The 23,305-nt window shown below is 42.8% G+C and overlaps 1 protein-coding gene across 3 annotated transcripts in view; it reads right to left on the reverse strand.

Moving 5' to 3' along the window:
* Positions 1-23,305, reverse strand: part of map1sa (microtubule-associated protein 1Sa) — a 42,605-nt gene continuing 19,300 nt past the window's right edge. Inside the window, exons 2-7 of one of the 3 annotated variants that reach the window (XM_030132692.1) lie at positions 14,100-14,201; positions 9,728-9,810; positions 9,205-9,345; positions 4,636-7,705; positions 1,944-2,158; positions 1-907 (exon numbers count right to left, since the gene is read on the reverse strand). In XM_030132692.1, the coding sequence (XP_029988552.1) occupies positions 752-907; positions 1,944-2,158; positions 4,636-7,705; positions 9,205-9,345; positions 9,728-9,810; positions 14,100-14,201 (3,767 nt within the window). In that variant the 3' untranslated portion in view covers positions 1-751. Of the gene's footprint in view, positions 908-1,943; positions 2,162-4,635; positions 7,706-9,200; positions 9,346-9,727; positions 9,811-14,099; positions 14,202-23,305 lie in introns of all 3 variants that reach the window. The other 2 variants (XM_030132690.1, XM_030132691.1) reach the window with 2 other exon arrangements.

Genomic DNA, 23,305 nt, shown 5'->3' on the forward strand with positions numbered 1-23,305 from the left:
GAACATAGATTCTGTCCATTTAAATGTTATTTTGTTTTTGTCTTAATTTGCATTGTTTTGTTTTATTTTGTTTCTTTGCATGTTCGAAATAAATAAAATAAATCAAAAATCAAAATCAAACTGTATGAAACACATTTTGACATTAGTACGACTCTGTGCAGATCATGTGATTTGAAGGCCGTCTGTGGGCGGAGCCTAGACTAAATTAACTGATGCACTATAATCACATTGAAAAGAACGGTCGACGTTTAAACACTGATTTACGGAAACACTCGGTCGTCTGTCGTGTCCAGACGAACCCGGACTGGTTTATCTGGAATGACGTGCGAAGCTCCAAGAAGCCGTTGTGTTTTTTTAACCTCTACCATAACCAAACATCTAAAATCAAACTGTTTATAAATTTAACCGACTCGTTACGACTCGTTAATACTGATCATATATGAGCGTTCGTCGGGTAAAAGTCCTGATCCAGCAGAGTGATACTTAAAGGAGACCAGAACCAGAGACCACGTCCGGTCTCCGCTTCAGGACACAAAGTGACAGCCGTGCAAGGGAATAACTGAGCATGCTCGTTGAAATGACACAACCAAAGGGGGCGGGGCTTCCCATTATCAGACGCATCCTTCCATTGGTCTAGAATGCAACAATGGCAACATTAAGGTCCACTTTGTCTTCTCCTCCCTCGGCCACCGCCATCGCCCTCGCCTCGTCCACCTGATCAGAGGTGAGAGGTTGGCAAGGTGGGCGGGGTTTAGAACTCCACCTTACAGGCGGGGAAGGTCTCCTCCTGCATGGCCACGGTGCTGTTGCTGCCCAGGACGGTGATAGACAGCTCCTTCTGCCGCTCGTGGGTCTCCTGGTACCATTCATGCATCGCCAGCGAATCAAATGTGGGGATCAGAGTCACCTGAGGAAACAGACCAATCAGAGACACTTGTGAGAATATGAGGGTGTTGGGGGAGGGGTTTAGCTGCATCCAGAGTGGCAAAGAAGAGTTACCACACTTTAATAGACTCCTGTTGTAAAAAAAAAAAAGGCGGACCAAATATGGACATCCTTCCAGGTTCTGGAGGACTGTCATTTACTGTAATGTTGATCTTTTCTGTTTAATCGTTCGTCTTTTCCGACCTGAGTGTGATGTGAACTGGTTTATCTGCAGACTAGAGATGTAACGATATGAAAATTTCATATCACGGTTATTGTGACCAAAATTATCATGGTTATCATTATTATCGTGGTATCGTTGAAATTGTGCTTAAAATGTTCAAAAAGTACTAATACACACACTGAAACAATTTAATAAAGTTGTACTTTGGAAAAAAAAAAAAATAGCACAATGTGCTTTGTTGGCAGAAACATTCAAATATTACCATGTAAACAAATATACAAATGTGCATTAAAGATGTCACCTTATGGACACTGTTCGACCATTTTCCAGATCAAGTTTGAGTTGTTTTAGTTTCTTTTCCAGAGATAGATAGATAGATAGATAGATAGATAGATAGATAGATAGAACGATAGAACGATAAAACAATACATAGAACGATAGAAAAATAGAACGATAGAACAATAGATAGAAAAATAGAATGATGGATAGATAGAACGATGGATAGAACGACAGAACCAAGGTCTCTCTCTCTCTCTCTGAGTTTTCAAAGTGCTGTAATCAAACACAGTTATCATGATAATTAGAATTTAAACAGTTATACTAACCACTGGGAATTTTACAGCGGTTTATGGTTCTACTGGTAATGGTTCCATCCCTACCGCGGACTGACCTGGACCTGGTTTATGGTTCTACCGGTAATGGTTCCATCCCTACCGCGGACTGACCTGGACCTGGTTTATGGTTCTACCGGTAATGGTTCCATCCCTACTGCGGACTGACCTGGACCTGGTTTATGGTTCTACCGGTAATGGTTCCATCCCTACTGCGGACTGACCTGGACGTCGGGCCAGCAGCTCTTCCCCTCCAACAGAGCGTCCAGGATGCTCCTCATCGCCACTTCCTTCACAGAATCATCTCCGCTGATGATGAAATAGGAGGAGCGAAGGCGTCTGAAGAACTCCACGTCCAAAGTGGAGGAGGCGGCGCCAGATGGCAGGTAGGCCAGGTCTACGAACAGCGCCGGACCCTCCGACGCCACGGTTCTGTTCGCTGCTAAAAAAAAAACAAGACAAGATGGGGAAGATGATGCTGTCGGTTCCACTAATGAACCCTAAGTGTCGCTTCAGCAGAATCAGACAGTTAAACTGTCCTGAACACTGGGTCTGTTTATGAAACTGGGTTTATTTTAGTATGTCACTGTTCCATCTGTTTAGACCCAATAACAAAAGGTAAATGTAGACAGATTTACCCCAGGATGGACCTAATGAGGACCTCAGATAAATGCACAAAACAATTATCCTCTTGTTCTGATCCATCCCATAATTAATGAATTTATAATCAAATATTGGGTGCTATTTTTGGACCCAAATATGGACATTAAATCTCCCTTGGTGTCAGTGCATTAGATGTGCAAACGTGTGTAAATGCTCTTCTATAGACTCTAAATAAAGACACTGTGTTCAATGTGTGGATCCTGGTGGATTTTCTAATCCACACATGGGTTTGGCATCAGTCTCATTCCACGTTTGGTGTGGAACCCGTCATGTCCACCGGTGTTACACGCGGAACCCATCGTGTCCACTGGTGTTACACGCGGAACCCATCGTGTCCACTGGTGTTACATGTGGAACCCAAACATTTAAATATATATATCACAAGAGATTTTGTAACAGCGGTCATTTTTGTGAAACACTCTGCCTTGAATATTTGGTTTGATTCCCAGAATGCACCTGTGAGAGAATAAAAAGATATTCAATAAACAGTAGTGTGTAATTTCCGTGTCCTTTTCCTTTGGTTCCGTCGGGGTAATCACTGCTGCAGAATCATCGGTGCACTGTTGAAATACCGACTAGTCGTAATTTTACTGAGCTGTCGGTGGATTTGTCTGTGTAATAGTTTGGGGATTGGAAAAAAAAACCTGACAGAAAAAGATGAGACTTGGTTATAGAAACCTGGTGTCTGTGTTACATGCGGATTTATGTATGAACATCAAATAACAAGTGTTCAGAGAACACAAACCTCCGCCAAGCACCTCGAACGGTGTGCATGTGTGGATCGACTCTTTCTGTTTAAATTCAACAGTTTCCAGGTTGTTCCATACACAGAAAAAGTTGAATCTGGTCCCAGTCATGTGTCTGTCCAATTAGATTCAATTCACATCAATATTAGTTGAGTTCTAATTTTAAATGTGTGGTAAATGGGATTTTCAGAGTTCAATGTAAATGTCCACAGAGTCCACATTCCACAGTGGATGTGGACAATTTAGTTCCAGATACAAGAGATTGTTCTAAGCTACAGGTGGATCCAACTGGAGGAGAATCAGAGCAGTTTTGAATTTTTGATGAATTTTGGAAAATGTCTCAATGATGACAGATGGAAAATTGTAGATTTTGTGACCTTGCTGTGACCTTGAACTTTGGCCTACTGGGACCAAAGTTTAATGGGTTGGTCCCAGGGGCTAGGCCTATCTGTGGGGAAGATTTGGGAAAGATGGGTGGAAGAGTTTTCCTGTAAAGTTGCTAACAAACAAATAAACATGCAAACAAACAAAAGCACAAAGTGATCACAATACCTCCTGGTGGAAGTAAAAATGTGTTTTATCTGAAAAAAAGTTTTTCTTTTATCTCACTATTTCTTTTTCAAACAGACCCAAAGTGCTTCCAAACCTGCTTCAGGACATTTGTCTACATCTGGTTTGAATTTTCAGCCCCTCTGTCCTGTTTTTAGGACCAGTTTCAGAGAAGAACCCACATCACTCTTTACCTGATGACATTTCAGTCCTGTCATGCATTGGTGGATAAAACACAGGTGTTAAACATGCGGCCCGGGGGCCAAATCAGGCCCACCAAAAGGGTCCAATTTGACCCCTGGAATGAATTTGTGAAATGCAAAAATGACACTTAAGATTTTAAAAATTAGTAGTGTCAAAATCATTTTAATTCAGGTTCCACATACAGACCAATTAGATTTCAAGTGGGTCAGAACCAGTAAAATATTCTAACAACCTATAAATAATGACAACCCCAAATTTTCTCTTTGTTTTTTTGGTGTAAAAAAGTAAAATTACGTGAAAATATTTACATTACCAAACTATACTTTTACAAAAAATGTGAATAACCTGAACAAACGGAAATCTCTTAAGAAAAGTAAATGTGATTTTACCAATATTCTGCCTGTTACTAAATGTTTTGTGCGATTGTAATGCACATGTGTAAATGAAAAATTGATCAACTGAGGCAGAATATTATTGAAATTGCACTTGTTTTTCTTAAGACAATTCAAGTTGTTCATGTTATTCAGATTTTTTTAAGGAAACTTTGTAGATGTAAACCTGATCAGAATAGAATTTTACTTTTTTCACTGTTATTATTTTACTGGTCCGGCCCACTGCAGATCAAACTGGGCTGAATGTAGAACTGAACTAAAATGAGTTTGACCCTCCTGGGATAAAATGCCCGTCTGTTCGTGATAAGCAGCTTGATAACCCCTACTTTACAGAATCTGGTTCCATGACTGTGCCGTCTCACCTGATGGAGGTTTTGCAGCTCCAATTTTAGAGCCTCCAAGTGTATTTCGTGAAGTTTGCTTTGTGTCGAGGCTGGGGGCCGTCTTCAGGGACCCTGTGGAGCTACCGGCCTTAGACCTTCCGTTCTGGGTCACAGTACTTCCAGATGTCGCCCTCTGAGCTGTTCCCGTTGGTCTCTTGGTCTTGGATGCTGTACTCTTCAGGCTCTTGCTGGACCCATCAGCCTCTGGGTCGGCCATGCAGGTCCCAGGTTGAGGCGGTAACGGGGGCAGATCCTTGACGGGGGCTGGCGGTGGGTCGTGGGAGTAATGCATGCTGGGATGGTCCTGTGGATGACCAAGCAGGTAGAGGCTGCTGGAATCGTCCTCAGAGTCCAGATCTGCTGTGATGGAGGGACAGTCCTCGGTTGCCGGGGGGACATCAGAGTCTGTGGCTGTTTGAAGGGAGTCACTGACGGACGTGGGTGGTGTTTCCTGGCTGTAGGCGGACGTACTGTTGCTCTGGTCTTGGGTGTGGTTGTTGTTGTCATATGGTTCTGGTGAGGTACTGGTCCTGAGGCTGAGATGCTGCTGCTGGTTCTCTGGAGTTTTAGGGTGCTGGAACTCGCATGGTGTCACCAAACACAGATCCACATCATGTGGAACATCTGGGATGAGGTCTGACATCCCGTGAACGTGTTCGTCACAGCGACCATTCTGCGACATTTTCAGAGGTAAACCCATGTTGGAGTCGGACTCATTCAAGTGTCCATTGGTGTACAGAGGTCCAGTATTTGGCATCACTTGCTCTAGAGACAAGGATTCATCGACTTCCGTAGAATGAGGAGAGCAGACTTCAGCTGGCATGGACGTCATGGTGGGGGACGAGTCCGGCATGATGTCTTTGAAGGGACTGAGCGTCAAAAGGCTGGACTGTTTGTCATGAGAAGATGTGGAGTTTTCCAGGCCTTCCCTCAGAGAGCTCAGATCGGATGTCCGACAGGAACCCCCCTGGTTGTAATCTTCAAATCCCAGACTGGACCCTCTGGCCCCGAGGCTGCTGTCCTCACCTAGACCCCGGATGTCTTCATCGGGGGACTGATGGAACGGCGTATGTCCTGCACTGTTCGGGGCAGAATCTGCAGAGGACATTAGCTCCAGAGTTTTTTCTTCAGAGCTAACACAAACACCATCTTGGCCATTTTTAACTGGCTGATACGTTGGAGTGAGATCAAAGTTTACACTGAGATCTCCTTTGGGGATTTTGACGGAAGCAGCCGCCACGTCCTGGTCTGCCTTCAAGCCATGGAAGTTCTCTGGACTCGTTAAGGCCTGATTTCCGTTTATCTTTGCGTTCTGTCCGCTGTTCCCGTTCTTATCTTCTGATCGTAGACTTTCAGCCTCTGTGTCCTTGTGGTCTCCCTGATCCTTAGACCCAGGTTTACCTTTAGTCCCTTTGTTCAGAGCATCCTTCTTTGGAAGAGTCACATCTTTTTTCAGGCTCCCAGTCTTGGCTGAACCTTTTTTCTGTTCAGTGCTGGTCACCGATGCTGCACTTGAAGCTCCACTTGTTTTCTTCACATCTTTGACGGGTGGTTTTGCGGTTTTCTTCTCCTCTGTTTTCACATCCTTTTTTCCATCTTTTTTTGGATCAGGCTTAATGTCTTTCTTTGGTTTTGCACTTGGCATTTCCCTCTTTACTTCCTTCTTTTTGTCTCCACTTTCTTCTTTCTTGGTTCCAGCAGCAGGAGCTTTCTCCTCCTTCTTCTTCACCTCTTTTTTCTCTTCTTTTGCCACATCTTTCTTTGGAACAAGCTTTTCAGCAGCTTTCGGTGGCTTTAATTTAGGATCTCCCTCCTTCAGTTTGGGCTTTTCGTCCCCATCCTTCTTTTCTTTAACCTCACTTCCTACCTTTGGCTTCATTTTCACCTCCTGTTTTTTGACGTCTGCTCGTCCAGGCTTCTCTTTCTGCAAGGCACTACTGGGTCTCACGTCCCTGGACTGGGACTTAAGGCTTTCTCGGCTCTCCGCTCGCTTTGGTTGTTGTTTATCCATTTTACATACTTCCAGGTCCTTCAAACAGACCACAGGGTGTTTGAGGCAATCTAGATGTTTTAGTTTGTCGAGTCCATCTAAGATTTTGGCCTGTGGCGTGCACCCAGGGAAGAGGACGCGTATGATCTTCTCCTGGGGGCTGGACGGATGCCAGACCAGCAAAGCACAAATGGACACAAGGCATGTGAGTGGAAGATTTGAGCCTTTAATAGTCGATCCATCATTTGGCCAAATCTGTTTTAAAGCTTCAAGTTCTTTGCTGCCGCTCACTGGATTCAGAATGTACAGCTCCAGACGACCGACTCCCATTTTTTGAAAGAGGATAAATGGTTCGATACTAAGTCCGTTTGACCTGCTGAGAGGTTCTGGTTTGATGGAGAGTCTTTGGAGGTGTTGCAGAGTGAGCGCCACCTGGTCACAACACCTCAGCTCACTGGGATCTGATTGGATGGACTTGACTCTTTCTGGAACATTAAGGAAGACTACTCCAATCTCAGGGGAGATGAGGTTTTTCATCCAGTCTTCTTCTGTCTGGGATCTGGCAGACTCGTCATCCTGCTCGGCCACTTTCCTCAGCAGAAGACTGTTCAGCCCAGGGAGATTGTCAACGCCAATGTGGGTCAGCAGTACCGAGTCGATTCTGTCCAGATGCCGGACCAGCTTCCAGAAGCAGGACCGGCGGTCGGAGCCGCCGTTTACCAGGACGTTAAACCCGTTAACAGCAAAGAAGGCGGAGTCCCCTCTTCCGCCAGGGAAGATGTAGCAGCAGGGTCGCGAGAGCTTCAAGAAGCCCACGGTGCTGGGAGGCTCGAGGAGGTCGAAGGGTGACTCGGGCTCCAGCGACTCAGAGAGGTACTCGGTGAACTCTTGGAGACCCTCCATCTCTGGGAGGACTGGAGGAGGGTTAATCTGGATGTTGATGAAGTCCTGGAGGTTGTGTTTGTCCAACATGGAGTCCTTCCAGAGGCCGTAGTCTGGACAGCTGAGGGTGAGGCTGGCCTTCATCGCCTGGTCCGAAGAACTCCGAAACTCACCAACCTACAAAAACACAAAAAAGAAGAGACTATAAGTACAAATACGGTGAAATATTTCTATAAATGATGACCGTAAGGTGAAAGGGCCGTCTTCAGAGTTGTGGTAGTTCTGAAATGTCCTTTATTGTCATTTTTTATTTAGTTTTACAGTTTCAGTTTAGTATTTTTATTTTGAGGAAATAAATAGCTGTAGTTTAACTGAGGTTTTATTTGGTTTTTCAGCTCATGTTGTGCTGATCAATGTGCTTAATATTTAATTTGGTATTTTTGGTAACTTTCACTTTACAAAATAATATTTTGTTAGCTTGTTTTAGTTTTAGTCTTTGTTCAAACATGAAATCATTCTTTTTTGGACCAAACCATAATACAAATGATTATGTCTAACACAACAATGACCAAAGTGTCTGTGATTTGAACTGGGGTGATTTTGACCCATGGATGCATCGAAGGGTTAAACCAGGGGTGTTCAACCTGCATCTCCAGAGCCTCACGTGTCTCTTCGTCCTCCTTGTAGTGGCTCCTCCCTTTACTGCAGTCAAGCCAGCCGCTAGCGTTTTTCTTGAGTGCTACTCGTTCGACAATTATGGTAGATGAGCTGCATGAAGCGAATGTGCTTTCTGGACAACCAAAGTAAAGGCTCATTTCTGCTCTACGTTAAAGACGCAGAAGGACAGAGGGTTCTGTCCGTCCTTTGGATATTACTCACGTAATTCTGTCCGTTTTCCGGGAGCTTGCAGATGTGAACCCAGATGGAGAATATGGAGCAGTACAACTGGGAACTGCGGAGGCAGTGTTGAGTTTTGAAGAGAATCATTTTCATAAATAGCAATACTCTTCATAGAGCGACTGTATGAGTATGAGTATGAGTACTGTGTACTTTTGGGGTAATCCTACAACAGATTCCATTCCAAGCTCCAAAAGTGTTTGTTTTTTCGTCTGAAATAGGCTTTAAGACTAAATTCAATGATGAATAAAATTATTTTTTCCAATAAGTACCTCATGAATTTGGTATATTTGGTATTAGTACTTCATACACTATTAGCACAAATAGTATGAACTACTTTTACTGTGTACTTTTGGAGTAATCATACTCAAAATTCCTTTCCAAGCTCCAAAAGTGTGTTTTTTCATCTGAAATACACTTTAAGACTAAATTCAATGATGAATAAAATTATTTTTTCCAATAAGTACCTCATGAATTTGGTATTTTTGGTATTAGTATGTCATATACTACTAGCACAAATACTATGAACTACTTTTACTGTGTACTTTTAGAGTAATCATACTTACTCCAGAATCCATGCCACACTGCACTTCTGTTTGTTGTATTCAATGGTTGTAACAGATAAAATGTAAAAAAAAGATTAAAACTTTTAAAAGTTTATAAGCTCTGTTATTTTTTGTGGTTCCAGACTATTTTTTTGTGGCAGAAGAGGGGGCAAAATGGCTCTGACTAATAATAAAGGTTGCAGACCCCTGGGTTAAACAGTCGGATGAACTGACCTCGTCATTGGTGAATATCTGGATAAAGTCGCTGACAGAAAAGCAGCCTTTCTGCAACACGATGTCTCCGCTTTCCTCCACGCACTGACCAGCCAAAACCAACAGCTTGTGTCGAGAAGAGTCGCAGATGAGCCGGCGAACCTGAACACAGAACCACAGAACCAGGTCCAGATGTTACATGGAGCTTCTACCACAGACGACCCGACCCAACCGACACCACGGATCACAGCATTAGAACACACGGACCATCCTCAGCCGGTGGTTTAGAGGAAGTCGATGTGGAACAGAAAGAAGAAGGCGTTACAGATTCAAACACATGATTATTAATGTGACCCTGAATCTGATTCAACACAACAGCAACACAGAGGAGACACAAGAGCAGATCATTTAACAGGAATTTCACAACTGGAGGGAAAACCATTAACCACACTGTATGTACATTTCTGTTCAACTTCTGTGAATAACTGCCTGGATAATCCAGCAGAATAAAGGTCTGAGGAGCTGTGGACAGTCTGAGTCTGACCTCAGAGCAGACGAAGTCCTGGGCTGGATTCAGCACCACCTGAGTGTCCAGGACGTCCCCATGGTGATGCAGAGTCCGCTGACCTGGAGCAAGGACAAAAAACAGAAACCAGTCAGAAAACCAGTCAGAAAACACAAAGAAAACCAGCCAGAAAACAGACAGAAAACAAAAAGAAAAGCAGATGATTACCAGTCAGAAAACAGACAGAAACCAGTCAGGAACCAGACAGAAAACATAACGAAAAAAGACAAACGACATAAACCAGTCAGAAAACAGAAAGAAAACCAGCCAGGAACCAGACGGAAAACTGACAGAAAACAGACGTAAACCAGACAGGAACCAGACAGAAAACCGACAAATCAGACAGGAACCAGACAGAAAACAGTCAGAAAACAGCCAGAAACCAGTCACAAAACAGACAGAAAACCAGTCAGAAACCAGTCACAAAACAGAAAGAAAACCAGACAGAAAACAGCCAGAAACCAGTCAGAAAACAGAAAGAAAATGAGTCAGGAACCAGACAGAAAAGACATAAACCAGTCAGAAAACAGATAGAAAACCAGCCAGGAACCAGACAAAACATTCACAAACCAGACAGTGACCAGACAGAAAACCAGTCAGGAACCAGACATAAACCCAAACCCTACCGTTTCCAGTGTTAGTCAGGTTTCAGTCATTAACGATGACATTAAAAATATTAAGTGTTTAAATTTGTGCTGTCAAACAATTAAAATGTTTCATCAGATTAATCACAGGTTTCTGTGGATTAATTTTGATTAATCCTGATTAAATATCATTCATTTTTAATCTATATTATGTTTATTAAACACCTTCAACAGTTTCAACTGTCCCCAACTGTTCTGTCTTGGGTTTTTTTCTCCTCATATTTCCATCCAGAGGCCAACGAGCTGGTTCTGCTCTTCCATCTTTATGGGTCGGTTCTGCTGGTTCTGCTCTTCCATCTTCATGGGTCGGTTCTGCTGGTTCTGCTCTTCCATCTTCATGGGTCGGTTCTGCTGGTTCTGCTCTTCCATCTTTATGGGTCGGTTCTGCTGGTTCTGCTCTTCCATCTTTATGGGTCGGTTCTGCTGGTTCTGTTCTTCCATCTTTATGGGTCGGTTCTGCTCTTCCATCTATATGGGTCGGTTCTGCTGGTTCTGCTCTTCCATCTTTATGGGTCGGTTCTGCTCTTCCATCTATATGGGTCGGTTCTGCTGGTTCTGCTCTTCCATCTTTATGGGTCGGTTCTGCTCTTCCTTCTTTATGGGTCGGTTCTGCTGGTTCTGCTCTTCCTTCTTTATGGGTCGGACTGGACTTTAATGTGACGTCATGTTCATGTCTTTCTGTTTTGGAAGCAGCTCATTTACATGTGTTCAAAAATCCTGCCACGCCTCCATCAGAACCACACTGGACTCTGATTGGCTCAGACACGTCCAATGGCCTTTGGTCTAAACGCTGACTAGCTGTTCTGTGGTGACCTTTGACCCTGAGCTAAAAGGAAGTCCTGCTTCCTTCCTGACAGCTGCAAACAACGGCTTCAGCTGTTGACAGACTCCCAGCAGGTTTGCACTGGTTTATGCAGAAACATTTACTTCCACAGTATTTTACTGGTTTCTTTAACTCACAACAGGTCACAACTATTTGACTGATGAAATGATGGAATAATAAAGTAGTTTTAATAGAGAATAACTGCAGAAGTCTCCCATGATGCAACACAAAGCAGCTGCTCTTAAACTGAGCTGCACATGGACGTTCAGGTCTAAATATGAAATATTTGGTCTAAATAATAAACTGAGTAAAGACACGGTCGAAAGTCCATTTATCTGATGACATCACAGTTAATGACCCTCAGCATTGGAGTGTTCTGAGTGGTTGCTGAGTAGGTCACATGACTGCAGTGTGTGTGTGTGTGTGTGTGTGTGTGTGTGTGTGTCTGCAGGCTGTTCAGCAGTGTCTCAGCTGACTGTGTTTATGTGTGAATAAGACGACAAAAACCAGCCTGTTCAACACAAACACAAAAACCAGCCTGTTCGACACAAACACACAACAAAAACCAGCCTGTTCCACACAAACACACAACAAAAACCAGCCTGTTTGACACAAATACACAACAAAAACCAGCCTGTTCAATACAAACACACAAACACACAACAAAAACCAGCCTGTTCAACACAAACACACAACAAAAACCAGCCTGTTTGACACAAACACACAACAAAAACCAGCCTGTTCAACACAAACACACAACAAAAACCAGCCTGTTCAACACAAACACAAAAACCAGCCTGTTCGACACAAACACACAACAAAAACCAGCCTGTTCAACACAAACACACAACAAAAACCAGCCTATTCGACACAAACACAACAAAAACCAGCCTGTTCGACACAAACACACAACAAAAACCAGCCTGTTCGACACAAACACACAACAAAAACCAGCCTGTTCAACACAAACACAAAAACCAGCCTGTTCGACACAAACACACAACAAAAACCAGCCTGTTCCACACAAACACACAACAAAAACCAGCCTGTTCAATACAAACACACAACAAAAACCAGCCTGTTCAACACAAACACACAACAAAAACCAGCCTGTTTGACACAAACACACAACAAAAACCAGCCTGTTCAACACAAACACACAACAAAAACCAGCCTGTTCAACACAAACACAAAAACCAGCCTGTTCAACACAAACACACAACAAAAACCAGCCTATTCGACACAAACACACAACAAAAACCAGCCTGTTCAACACAAACACACAACAAAAACCAGCCTGTTCGACACAAACAAACAACAAAAACCAGCCTGTTCAACACAAACACACAACAAAAACCAGCCTGTTCAACACAAACACACAACAAAAACCAGCCTATTCGACACAAACACACAACAAAAACCAGCCTGTTCGACACAAACAAACAACAAAAACCAGCCTGTTCAACACAAACACACAACAAAAACCAGCCTGTTCAACACAAACACACAACAAAAACCAGCCTATTCGACACAAACACACAACAAAAACCAGCCTGTTCGACACAAACAACAAAAACCAGCCTGTTCAACACAAACACACAACAAAAACCAGCCTGTTCCACACAAACACAAAAACCAGCCTGTTCGACACAAACACACGACAAAACCAGCCTGTTCGACACAAACACACAACAAAAACCAGCCTGTTCGACACAAACACACAACAAAAACCAGCCTGTTCGACACAAACACACAACAAAACCAGCCTGTTCGACACAAACACACGACAAAAACCAGCCTGTTCGACACAAACACACGACAAAAACCAGCCTGTTCGACACAAACACACAACAAAAACCACTCTGTTCGACACAAACACACAAAAACCAGCCTGTTCAACACAAACACACAACAAAAACCAGCCTGTTCGACACAAATACACAACAAAAACCAGCCTGTTCAATACAAACACACAAACACACAACAAAAACCAGCCTGTTCGACACAAACACACAAAAACCAGCCTGTTCAACACAAACACATTGTACAGGTTTGAAGCTGAACTTCCTTCAGGATGTGTTGTTTGACCTTTGACCTGGTTTCAATTTTACAGACATGTCTTGAGTTTCTGTTCCCTCTGCCACAGAGACACCACGTCTATCGCCACGACAACCAGAGCCTGGATAATAAACATGGCGGTCCACCCGTTCACCGTTTACAGACTCTAAGAGGAGCTCCTGGAAGCGGAGCTGGGAATCGAACCAACAACCTGCCAGTTTATAGAGGAGATGCTCTACATCCTGGACGGTATCTGCAGATTTGATGAAGCCAAACTCATGACTGTTCTTATATAAAAACAGATAAAACTGAATAAACAGTGTGTTTTTCAGTCCAATCCTCGTTCACTGAACATAAACCCAGTGTATCCATCCACTGTCACTGATTCAACTCCATGTGTTACGTATTTTTTTCCACAATTTTGTTCAGTTTGTTGCTTATTATTTTGTTATTTTTTTAATTCATTTTAAATGGTTACTTTGACTGTTTTGGTTCATTTTAATGTTTCTTTTTTTCTTTTTACTTCATTTTGGTTCATTCTTCCATGTGGTTTAGGATTTTGTAAAGTTTTTATAAATTTTTGTTCATTTTGTTGATCACTTTGGCTGTTTTTTATTCATTTTGTTGCTTATTTTCTCCATGTTATTTATTATTTTGTGAACTTTCTGACTCACTTGTGTTCATTTTGTTAACAGGTGTGTCTTCACCGTCCTGGTCCTAGTTTCATTTCGTAGGACATAATTCCCAAAACTAAGATCTGGTACAGTAACATTAGGGGTTAGACTTGAGGTTTAGAATATCATAGGATCATCAGAGTTAAACTGACCTTTGACCTCCTCTGACAGGAAGGCAGAGTGTCTGGAAATGAAGAGCTTCAGCTGCTGATCCAGAACAGAAACGTCCAGATCCACCGGCCAGCACCGCACCCCTGCAAAAGGAAACACACCCACAGAGGTTTAACCCAACATACGCCTCAGGTTCTACAGCTTTACACTGAATTCAATACATATATATGTATTTATAAAGCATAAACATGCCCCTGATGTTAACAAACAGTTGATTAATACTTAACTAATGTTTCAGAGAACAGAAGGAGTTCAAATATGAGGTTTACCTAAGACTCAACGACAACAGTCATGAAAATTTTTTATTAAAACTGAAAATAACAAGACCATTCTGGATCTGGTCGTCACTCTGATGAACACTTCATGACCCATCCAGTGTCAGTACCCCCCGACTCCAATTCACCAACTCACAAACTTATATTTTGCAGAATGCACTATGTAAAAACTGTATTTGCACTACAATAATATACATAATTTATAAATATATATATATATATATATATATATATATATATATACACATATATATATATATATACATATATATATATATATACATACACATATATATATATATATATATATATATATATATATATACATACATATATATATATATATATATATATTTTTTTTTTTTACAGACTGTATTCCTGTACATTTCCACTCACTGTATAAATACTTCAATTTGCACTTTCTGTACAATTACAATGTAAAAACCCACTGTAAATAATATATACATGAACATATATTTTTAATAGACCAGACCCACACATCCACTCACTGTATAAAAACTCCAATTTACACTCTCGGCTAAAATTTCCTTAGGGGGTCAAATGAGTGGTCATTTAAAAAAAAAAAACAAAAACAGTTGTCCTAAAGTCATAGAAGTGTGTTAAACAATGCTAATCCATTTGTGCACAGACTACTGATATTCTTTGACAGTGGAAGCTCTATTTTCATAAATATTGGATTTGGAATAGCACGTGGATGTGAAAACTTTTGCTGGTGGACGGACGTGACATTACCCATGATGCTCTGGTCAGTCCCAGTACTTTATTAGGAATAAACTTCTAGACTTCCTATTGCTAATTGTGCTCTTCTTCATAAATGTTGGTATTGTGGATCTAAAACAATCCCAGCTGACACAAAAACACTAAATGTGTCATGGAGCGGATGTGACATGGTTGTTGTGGATCCCATCATACTGATGCTCTGCAGCCATGTCAGCGTTTACACTAATGATCCCTGTGCAAAAACTAGGAGCACTATTATTTATTGGATAGTTTAGCATCAGACTAAAGAGGAAAGAACAATCTAGAATTGTTCTTTCTGTATAAAAATGCTTCTTATTGTAAAAGTGTTGATGTAAACAGTGCTGTGTGCCATTCTTCATGTATGTATTGGTGGAACAGAAGCAGGATGGATCAGCACCATACTCCATATTGAACCTGTACAAATAAAACATGTGATATGGAGGAGAGAATCTGGGAAGAAAAACTGGGGAATCTAAAAGAATAGATTTGTTTTTCAGCTCAATTCAGTTCAAATAGAACTTGTCCATTTGTGACATGAAAATATAGCATTAATTGTGCTGAAATTGGACATTTTTGAGCTGAAAACACAGTTCATATGAGCATCAACATGCTGAACAGAACTGAAATCCTGTACAGAACTGGCATTTACCATTCATTCATGGATTCATTCATTGTGCGCATGCATGGCGTCTGTCAAACCGCCGGCGGATCTACTCTCAGAAATCCAGCCTTTTAACTACTTATTTCTTGCCTTTCAACGCTTACTCACTTGAACCCAACCTCTTAACCGTGTCTTTTTAACTTGACGCTATCAACCCAAACCTCCATCAGGACAGGTCAGTATTGTCAGTGGATCCTTACCTCTGGCTGTCACCCACCGCTTCCCGCGCTCTGCCCGGTATCTCGCTGTTTCCACCATGGCGTCATCCTCATCAGCTGGAGATAGTCCTCTCGTCCAAGCAAACAAAACCCTGGTAAAGGCTTACCAAACTATCGCGGATCTCAAAGAGGAAATACTGCGCCTCTCCGCAGAACTCGCGGAGAAAAATGCCCAGCTCTGTGGTTTCTCCAGCCGCCTTCCCACACTGTCCAGTCTGTTCCTGAAAAGCGCAGAGAAGCCCAAAGCCTCCTGTGATGATACGGTGTTATGGGATCCTTCCTCTGCCTGTTCTCGCCCCCCGTGTTCTACACCCTGGTCTGAAGTGGTGATTCGTGGCCGCAAAAAGAACACCAGCAAAGACTCACCACCGCCGACCATCAGCACATCAAACCGCTTCGCCGTCCTGTCCGTGGAGGACGCTCCGGCTCCCCCCGCCACGGCTGATGTGCCCCCCATCCCACCTGGCTCTGTCCCGGAACCGGCTCCTGCTGACTCCGTGGCTGCCACCGAGCTGATTACCGGCGACGGTCCTAAAGCCGGTCCTCCTGTGAAGCCGTCGAACAAGGGTCCCCGCTCCTCGGTCCGATCCTCTGCCCGGCGCCGCCTCCTCCGAGAGGCCGTCCGCCGTCACTCTGACGGTCCACCCGTGGAATGTCTACCTAGAGAGACCAGGAACCCTTCATCTTCAACACCGTCTCCTCGACCACTTTTCCCTCCGACCACCGCTATCCTCGGGGACTCCATCACCCGTCACGTCCGTTTCTTTAACGCCATAACCAGGTGTTTTCCTGGTTCCACCGTCACCTCCATCCTCCATGAACTCCCTCAGCTGCTGCTCTCACTGCCGTCCACCGTTACCCGGATCATAGTTCACGTGGGCTTCAATGACACTTCTCTTCAACAGTCCGAAGTGACGAAGGTTCATTTTAAAAACCTCTTTGATAAACTGAAAGGATCCGGGAAGGCTGTTTTCATTTCCGGGCCCCTCCCCTTCTTTGCCCGTGGCGTGGGCCGTTTCAGCCGACTCCTCAGCCTGAACACCTGGCTCCAGTCCGCCTCTGCTCTGAACGGCTTCAGTTTTATTGATAACTTTAATCTGTTCTGGAACCGCCCCTCCTTCTACAAGTCCGATGGTGTCCACCCCTCTAGACTAGGCAGCAGGGTCTTGGCTCAAAACATCCAACACGCTGTCCTGACCAAAACCACACCCACACCAATGTGACTATGCCCTCCCTCTTCTGCTGCAGTCACCTGCTCCCCCTGCTGGTCACATCTAATATCACCACGTTCAGAGTCTCCTATAAAATCTGTAGTGAGAATAAACAACACCCCAACTGATCTGTCCTCCTCTCCCAGGCCCTCACTGTCCACCTGTCAACTAACCACCTCAGTGAATTCCTCTTCTCCTTCCCCATCTCCAGCAGCCTACACCTCTGCCTTGCCCTTCCCCATTCCTGTCATATCCAGGTCTCGTATGGGGTTTCACTCTGCTAAAAGGCATCGTAGGTGTTGACACAAATCCATTACACACAGTGGACACGAACACCATGATGTCACCACCACCTAGCCGGTTTGGATTACTAAATGCACGTTCCATTGCCAATAAATCCTTCTCCCTAAATGAGCTTTTTACCAACAGGAACTTGGATGCATTATTCCTGACGGAGACGTGGCAAAGGGATGGGAGTTCATTCATTTAAATGAACTGTGCCCTCCTGGCTGCTCTGCTGTTGGTCAGCCCCGCCCCTGTCGCCGGGGCGGTGGCCTTGCTGTAGTGCACCAAGACAAATACATATGCAGAGGGATGAGCACCGATGACTTTCCCTCATTTGAGTCACAAATGATCAAGATTGGCTCGTCCAGTGTGTTTTCCTGTTTCTTAATCTACCGTCCCCCTGGCCCTGCTGGTGCCTTCTTAAGCGATTTCAGTGATTTCCTTACATCAATAATAAAACTGGAGAAGGTTTGAATTCTTGGGGATTTCAATCTGCACATCGATAACAATTCATCCAGCCCAGCAATGGAACTTTTAGCCATGACTGACACTTTTAACCTCAAACAACATGTATCTGGCCCCACCCACAAGAAAGGACATACCCTGGACCTGGTTTTCTCACTGGGCTTACACGTCACAAATGTGTGTGTTGAGGATGTCCACTTGAGTGATCATTGTGGTGTGTTTTTTGACTTATGTCTGCCTCTTGAGCCCAAGCCTGCACCTAGAAGGGCCAAGAGGAGGATTATCACAGAGTCCACAGCCCAGGATTTCCGTGCCCTGTTTAACCCTAGTCTTCTTAATGAGTGTCCTGATGTTGATGAGTTTATCCAGTGCTTTGCCACACACTGCAGCTCTATTCTTGACCAGGTGGCTCCCGTGAAAACTAATGTCACTCGTAAGTGGTCTTGTCCCTGGATAAATGAAAACATCTTAAACCTAAGGAGAACTTGTCGCAAAACTGAGCGTCTTTGGAAATCAACCCAGTTGGAAGTACACAGGTTACATCTTAAAGATCTCATAACCTCATTAAATAAAATGATTAAGGAGGCAAGATCCAGCTACTTCCACAAACTTATAGCCACAAACAAGAAAAACCCCAAAGTAATCTTTGACACAATCCAGTCCATTGTGTCCCCTGCTGTCCCTGCTGTCCCTGTGCTCTGTAAAGCTGACAGCAATGACTTCCTAAACTTCTTCACAGACAAGATTAGGGATATTAAACACAATATCCCACCACCCTCTGGCTGTCTGACCCTATCTGATCCCCCTCTGCAAACCTGGTCCTCTTTCGACCCTGTGACACTGGAGGACATCTCAGCACTTTTATCCAAAACGAAACCCTCCTCCAACTCTGCAGACATCCTCCCCCATAAGCTCCTTGTCGGTGTCTTTGACACTATTGGACCATGGGTCACAAAGTTTTTAACCTGTCGCTCACAACTGGTTTGTTTCCCAGCTCCTTCAAACAGGCCATCATAGAACCTAAACTAAAGAAAACCACACTGGACCCCACAGACTTCAAAAGCTACAGGCCCATTTCAAAGCTCCCCCTATTGGCCAAAATCCTTGAGAAAGCAGTGTCTAAACAATTTACAGCTTTTCTGGAGACACACCAGATCTATGACACTTTTCAGTCTGGGTTTAGACAACGCCACTCAACAGAAACCGCACTATTAAAAGTGTCTAGTGACATCCTGATGGCGGCTGACTCCGGGAAATCCACGGTCTTGGTCCTGCTAGATCTCTCCTCGGCCTTTGACACAGTGGACCATACCATAATGATTGAGAGACTGAGGGACCTGGTAGGGATGTCAGGTCATGTGCTAGACTGGTTCTCCTCTTACCTGACCGGCAGAAGCTTCACTGTGTCAATAAACAACTTCCAATCTGACTCAGCGGATCTACTGTGTGGTGTGCCCCAAGGCTCTGTCCTGGGACCAGTCCTATTCTTACTCTATGTCCTCCCACTTGGCCACATTATCCGACAGTACAGTGATGTCTCCTATCATCTATTTGCGGATGACATCCAGATATACTGCTCCTTTAACTCCTCTGAGCCCCACAAACTGAGTTCCTTAATCATCTGCTTGTCAGAGCTGAAGCAGTGACTAAATGAGAACAGCCTCCAGCTGAACTCCAGCAAAACTGAGACCCTCATCATTGCCCCGGATAGTGCAATCCCAGGGATCAAACATCACCTTGGAGACCTGAGTTCCTCGGTAAAGACAAAACTGAGGAATCTGGGTGTCATCTTTGACCAGGACATGTCTTTAGAATTCTACTCCAAACACCTAGTCAAAAACTGTTTCTTCCACCTACGCAACATCTCCAAACTCAGATCTATGGTGTCTACAAATGAGCTCGAGATGATCGTTCACGCTTTCGTATCTTCTCGCTTAGACTACTGCAACAGCCTGTTGACATGCTTAAACAAGAAGGAGCTGGCCCGTCTACAGTTTGTCCAGAACTCTGCTGCCAGGCTCCTGACCCGCACAAACAGGAGAACCCACATCACTCCCATCCTTAAATCTCTCCACTGGCTCCCTGTTCTATATCGTCTTCATTTCAAAATTCTTGTGCTAACTTTCCGGGCCCTACATGGCCAGGACCCTGCATACATTGCTTCCCTGATCCAGCCCTACAGCTCGACTCGTAGCTTGAGGTCTTCAGGACAGCACCTGCTGATGGTTCCACGGACCTGTTTTAGCACACGCGGTGACAGGTCTTTTAAAGCTGTGGCACCACGTCTATGGAATGACCTGCCTCTACACCTACGGTCCATGGACTCTGTAGAGAGCTTTAAGAAACACCTCCAAACCCTCCTGTTCAAAAAGGCTTTTTAGTCTCCCACCTGACCCAGGACCACCACAGACTGATTACACTCTATGTATTCATCATAACGTACTCCATGTGTCATCCCCCCCCCCAGTCTCTCTATATCTCTATCGCTCTCTCTTTTCTCCTCCTTTACTCTCTCTCTCTCTCTTTAACCCCAACTGGTCAAGGCAGACAGCCATCCTTCAGGAGTCTGGGTCTGCTCGAGGTTTCTGCTGTTAAAGGGAAGTTTTTCCTTCCACTGTCACCAATCACAAGTGTTTGCTCCTGAAGGATTCTGTTGGGTCTGTAAACTTAATTTGATTCTGATTTGAATTGATAAAGCACTTTGTGACTCTGTCTGTGAAAAGTGCTCTATAAATAAAATTTACTTTACTTTACTTTACCAACACAAAGTTCCTTTGGGGATTCACTGAGATTGATTTAATATGAACAAAGACACAAAAAAGACGTCTAAGCGCATTTTAGCTGTAATTCATCCTACAGGCCGGATTGGGCCCGCATGTTTGACACCTGTGCTTCTGACCCTTTGGACTAAAAAGTGAGTTACAAAAAATTAAACTGTATTGAAAGTGAAGTATTTCCAAACATCGCTGTCTTCTGCAGAAACAGAAAAAAAACAGTCGACCTTGGGCGTGACTGATCTTACATCAAACCATGAATCAACATTTCAGCCTTTGCACACAGCTCTGATTGTCCAGTAGACGTTCTCCACTGGAGGCGGATGTTCTCAGACGTGTGTGTCAATAAGAACACTTATAATGTCAGCATTCACCACAGTTTATCTCAACACAAATGCATGACAAGCTCTGTTTAGATTCACTTCAGATTACTGCAGTCAGAGGTGTCAAACATGTGGTCCGTGGCCCCAGAACCAGCCACCAAAGGGTCCAATCCGGTCCATATGACACCAAAGTACACCGAAGACATGAACAGTCCAGTGTGTCAAACTCATTTTAGTTCCAAACTTCAACAACAGAATGTTGCAAAATGTTTTGTGTATTTGTAGATCCACTGTCTACATATAATGCGTATGCATATGTCGAGGCCCAAAACGGAATCTGGCCCGATTCAGAATCGGGCCGGCCCAGAATGGAATTCTATTCTAGGCCGGCCTAGAATGGAATCCTGCTGCTATAATGTTATTTTTATACCTTGTTTAATGCAAATGATCCATACTTCCATAATTTGTCATAATTTTACATTTTCAGTCTTACATACCTTGAGTAACTATTGTCAGTTTCAGTCGATTTCACTGTACCATATATTGGTGGGGAGTACCACTAGGTTCGATTTGTAAATAAAGTGTATTATAGTTTACAATTAAAATGTTGTTTGTTTCATTTTTTTTTCACATATTTGCAAATTCCATGTATTGATTTTTGTAATAATTTAGATCATTTGCATTAAACATGGTATAAAAATAACATTATAGCAGCAGGATTCCATTCTAGGCCGGCCTAGAATAGAATTCCATTCTGGGCCGGCCCGATTCTGAATCGGGCCAGATTCCGTTTTGGGCCTCGACACATATATGACAAATTGAGGCATAATATTGTTAAAATTGCACTTATTTTTCTCAAGAAATTTCAGGTTTTTCAGATTTTTTGGCACTTAACCCTTTCATGCATACTGGTCACTACAGTGGACAGCTACTCTACAGCTGTTCTCTTGTGTATTCATGGATTTTGTTGTTTTAGTTCCATATCAGCCAATGCAGTGGACGCTTATGCATCATCCCATACACTGTAATTTATACCGTTACTGTAACTTTGCTGTTCTTCATAAACCTGATCTGCACCAACATGTTTGAGCGTTCATTGCTTGGTATTGTTACGAGTCTGCAATTAAAGGTAGGGTAGGAGATCCTGGAGAAATGGTTCCAGCAAGCTATAGTTTGAAAATGAACAATTCAGAAGTCCAAACCCCAACACCTCCAGAGTACCAGACTGTACTTGCAGAGGGGGGAAGGACAAATGGCAGTTGAGTTTAATAGACATATCACCATTTAATCATTTTGACGGGCCTGTTAGAAGGATTGGATGGTGTTTTTTCAGTCCTGTCCGTTCCACAGGTGTCTAAATTTTTTTTTTTTTTTTTTTTTTGTAAGAGCATTTAATTAATTGGTTGCAGTTGGGGTATGAAGGGGATTTTAAGCAATATAGCAAAAAAAAAAAAAAAAAAAAAAAAAAAAATGCTCCAAGAAAACATCTCCTACCCTACCTTTAACAGGTTTTGTTTTGTTCTGTTTTGATTTTTTTAAACAAAAAAGTTTTTATTTCTTGCAAATTGCCTATATTAAATCATGTTAAAATGTGAGAAAACATCATATTAGCTGCATTAAAAATGTTTTTATTTCATAATTTTCATACAGTATATCAGTAAATATGTTTCTTTACTTCAAAAATTCAATGTATGGTGTCCAGCTGAGTGGACATTTTTGCAACTCCCTGAAAAAAAAGGTTCATAATTTTTTTTTTAATTAATCGCTTTGTTTTTTTTAATGCCTAGAGGAATAAAAACACTCAGGAAAAAAAATCTTCATTAAGGCTCTCATAATTCATGCATGAAAGGGTTAAAGAGAAAATAAATTGTAGTTCTGATTATTTATAGCTTATTATGCTATTAACATCATACAGCCATCAGAATATATAACAGTTCTCATTAAGTTAAAAGTAATTTGAAGTAAAGTCATTTGTACTGATTTGCTTTTGTTTTGTAATTTTTGTTTATTTTTCTTCATTCTGTTCATGTTTCTCAAATTGTTGTACATGTAAAAAAAAAGTGAATAATCTGAACAAATATGAACAACCTGAAAAGGCTTTATATAGATAAGTGTAATTTGACCAATATTCCTCCTGTTACTAAATCAGTGGTTGCCAACCTTTTTTGGCTCGTGACCCCATTTTAACATCACAAATTTCTGGTAACCCCAGA

The sequence above is a fragment of the Sphaeramia orbicularis genome, chromosome 4 (genome assembly GCF_902148855.1).
Source record: "Sphaeramia orbicularis chromosome 4, fSphaOr1.1, whole genome shotgun sequence".
Classification (NCBI taxonomy): domain Eukaryota; kingdom Metazoa; phylum Chordata; class Actinopteri; order Kurtiformes; family Apogonidae; genus Sphaeramia; species Sphaeramia orbicularis.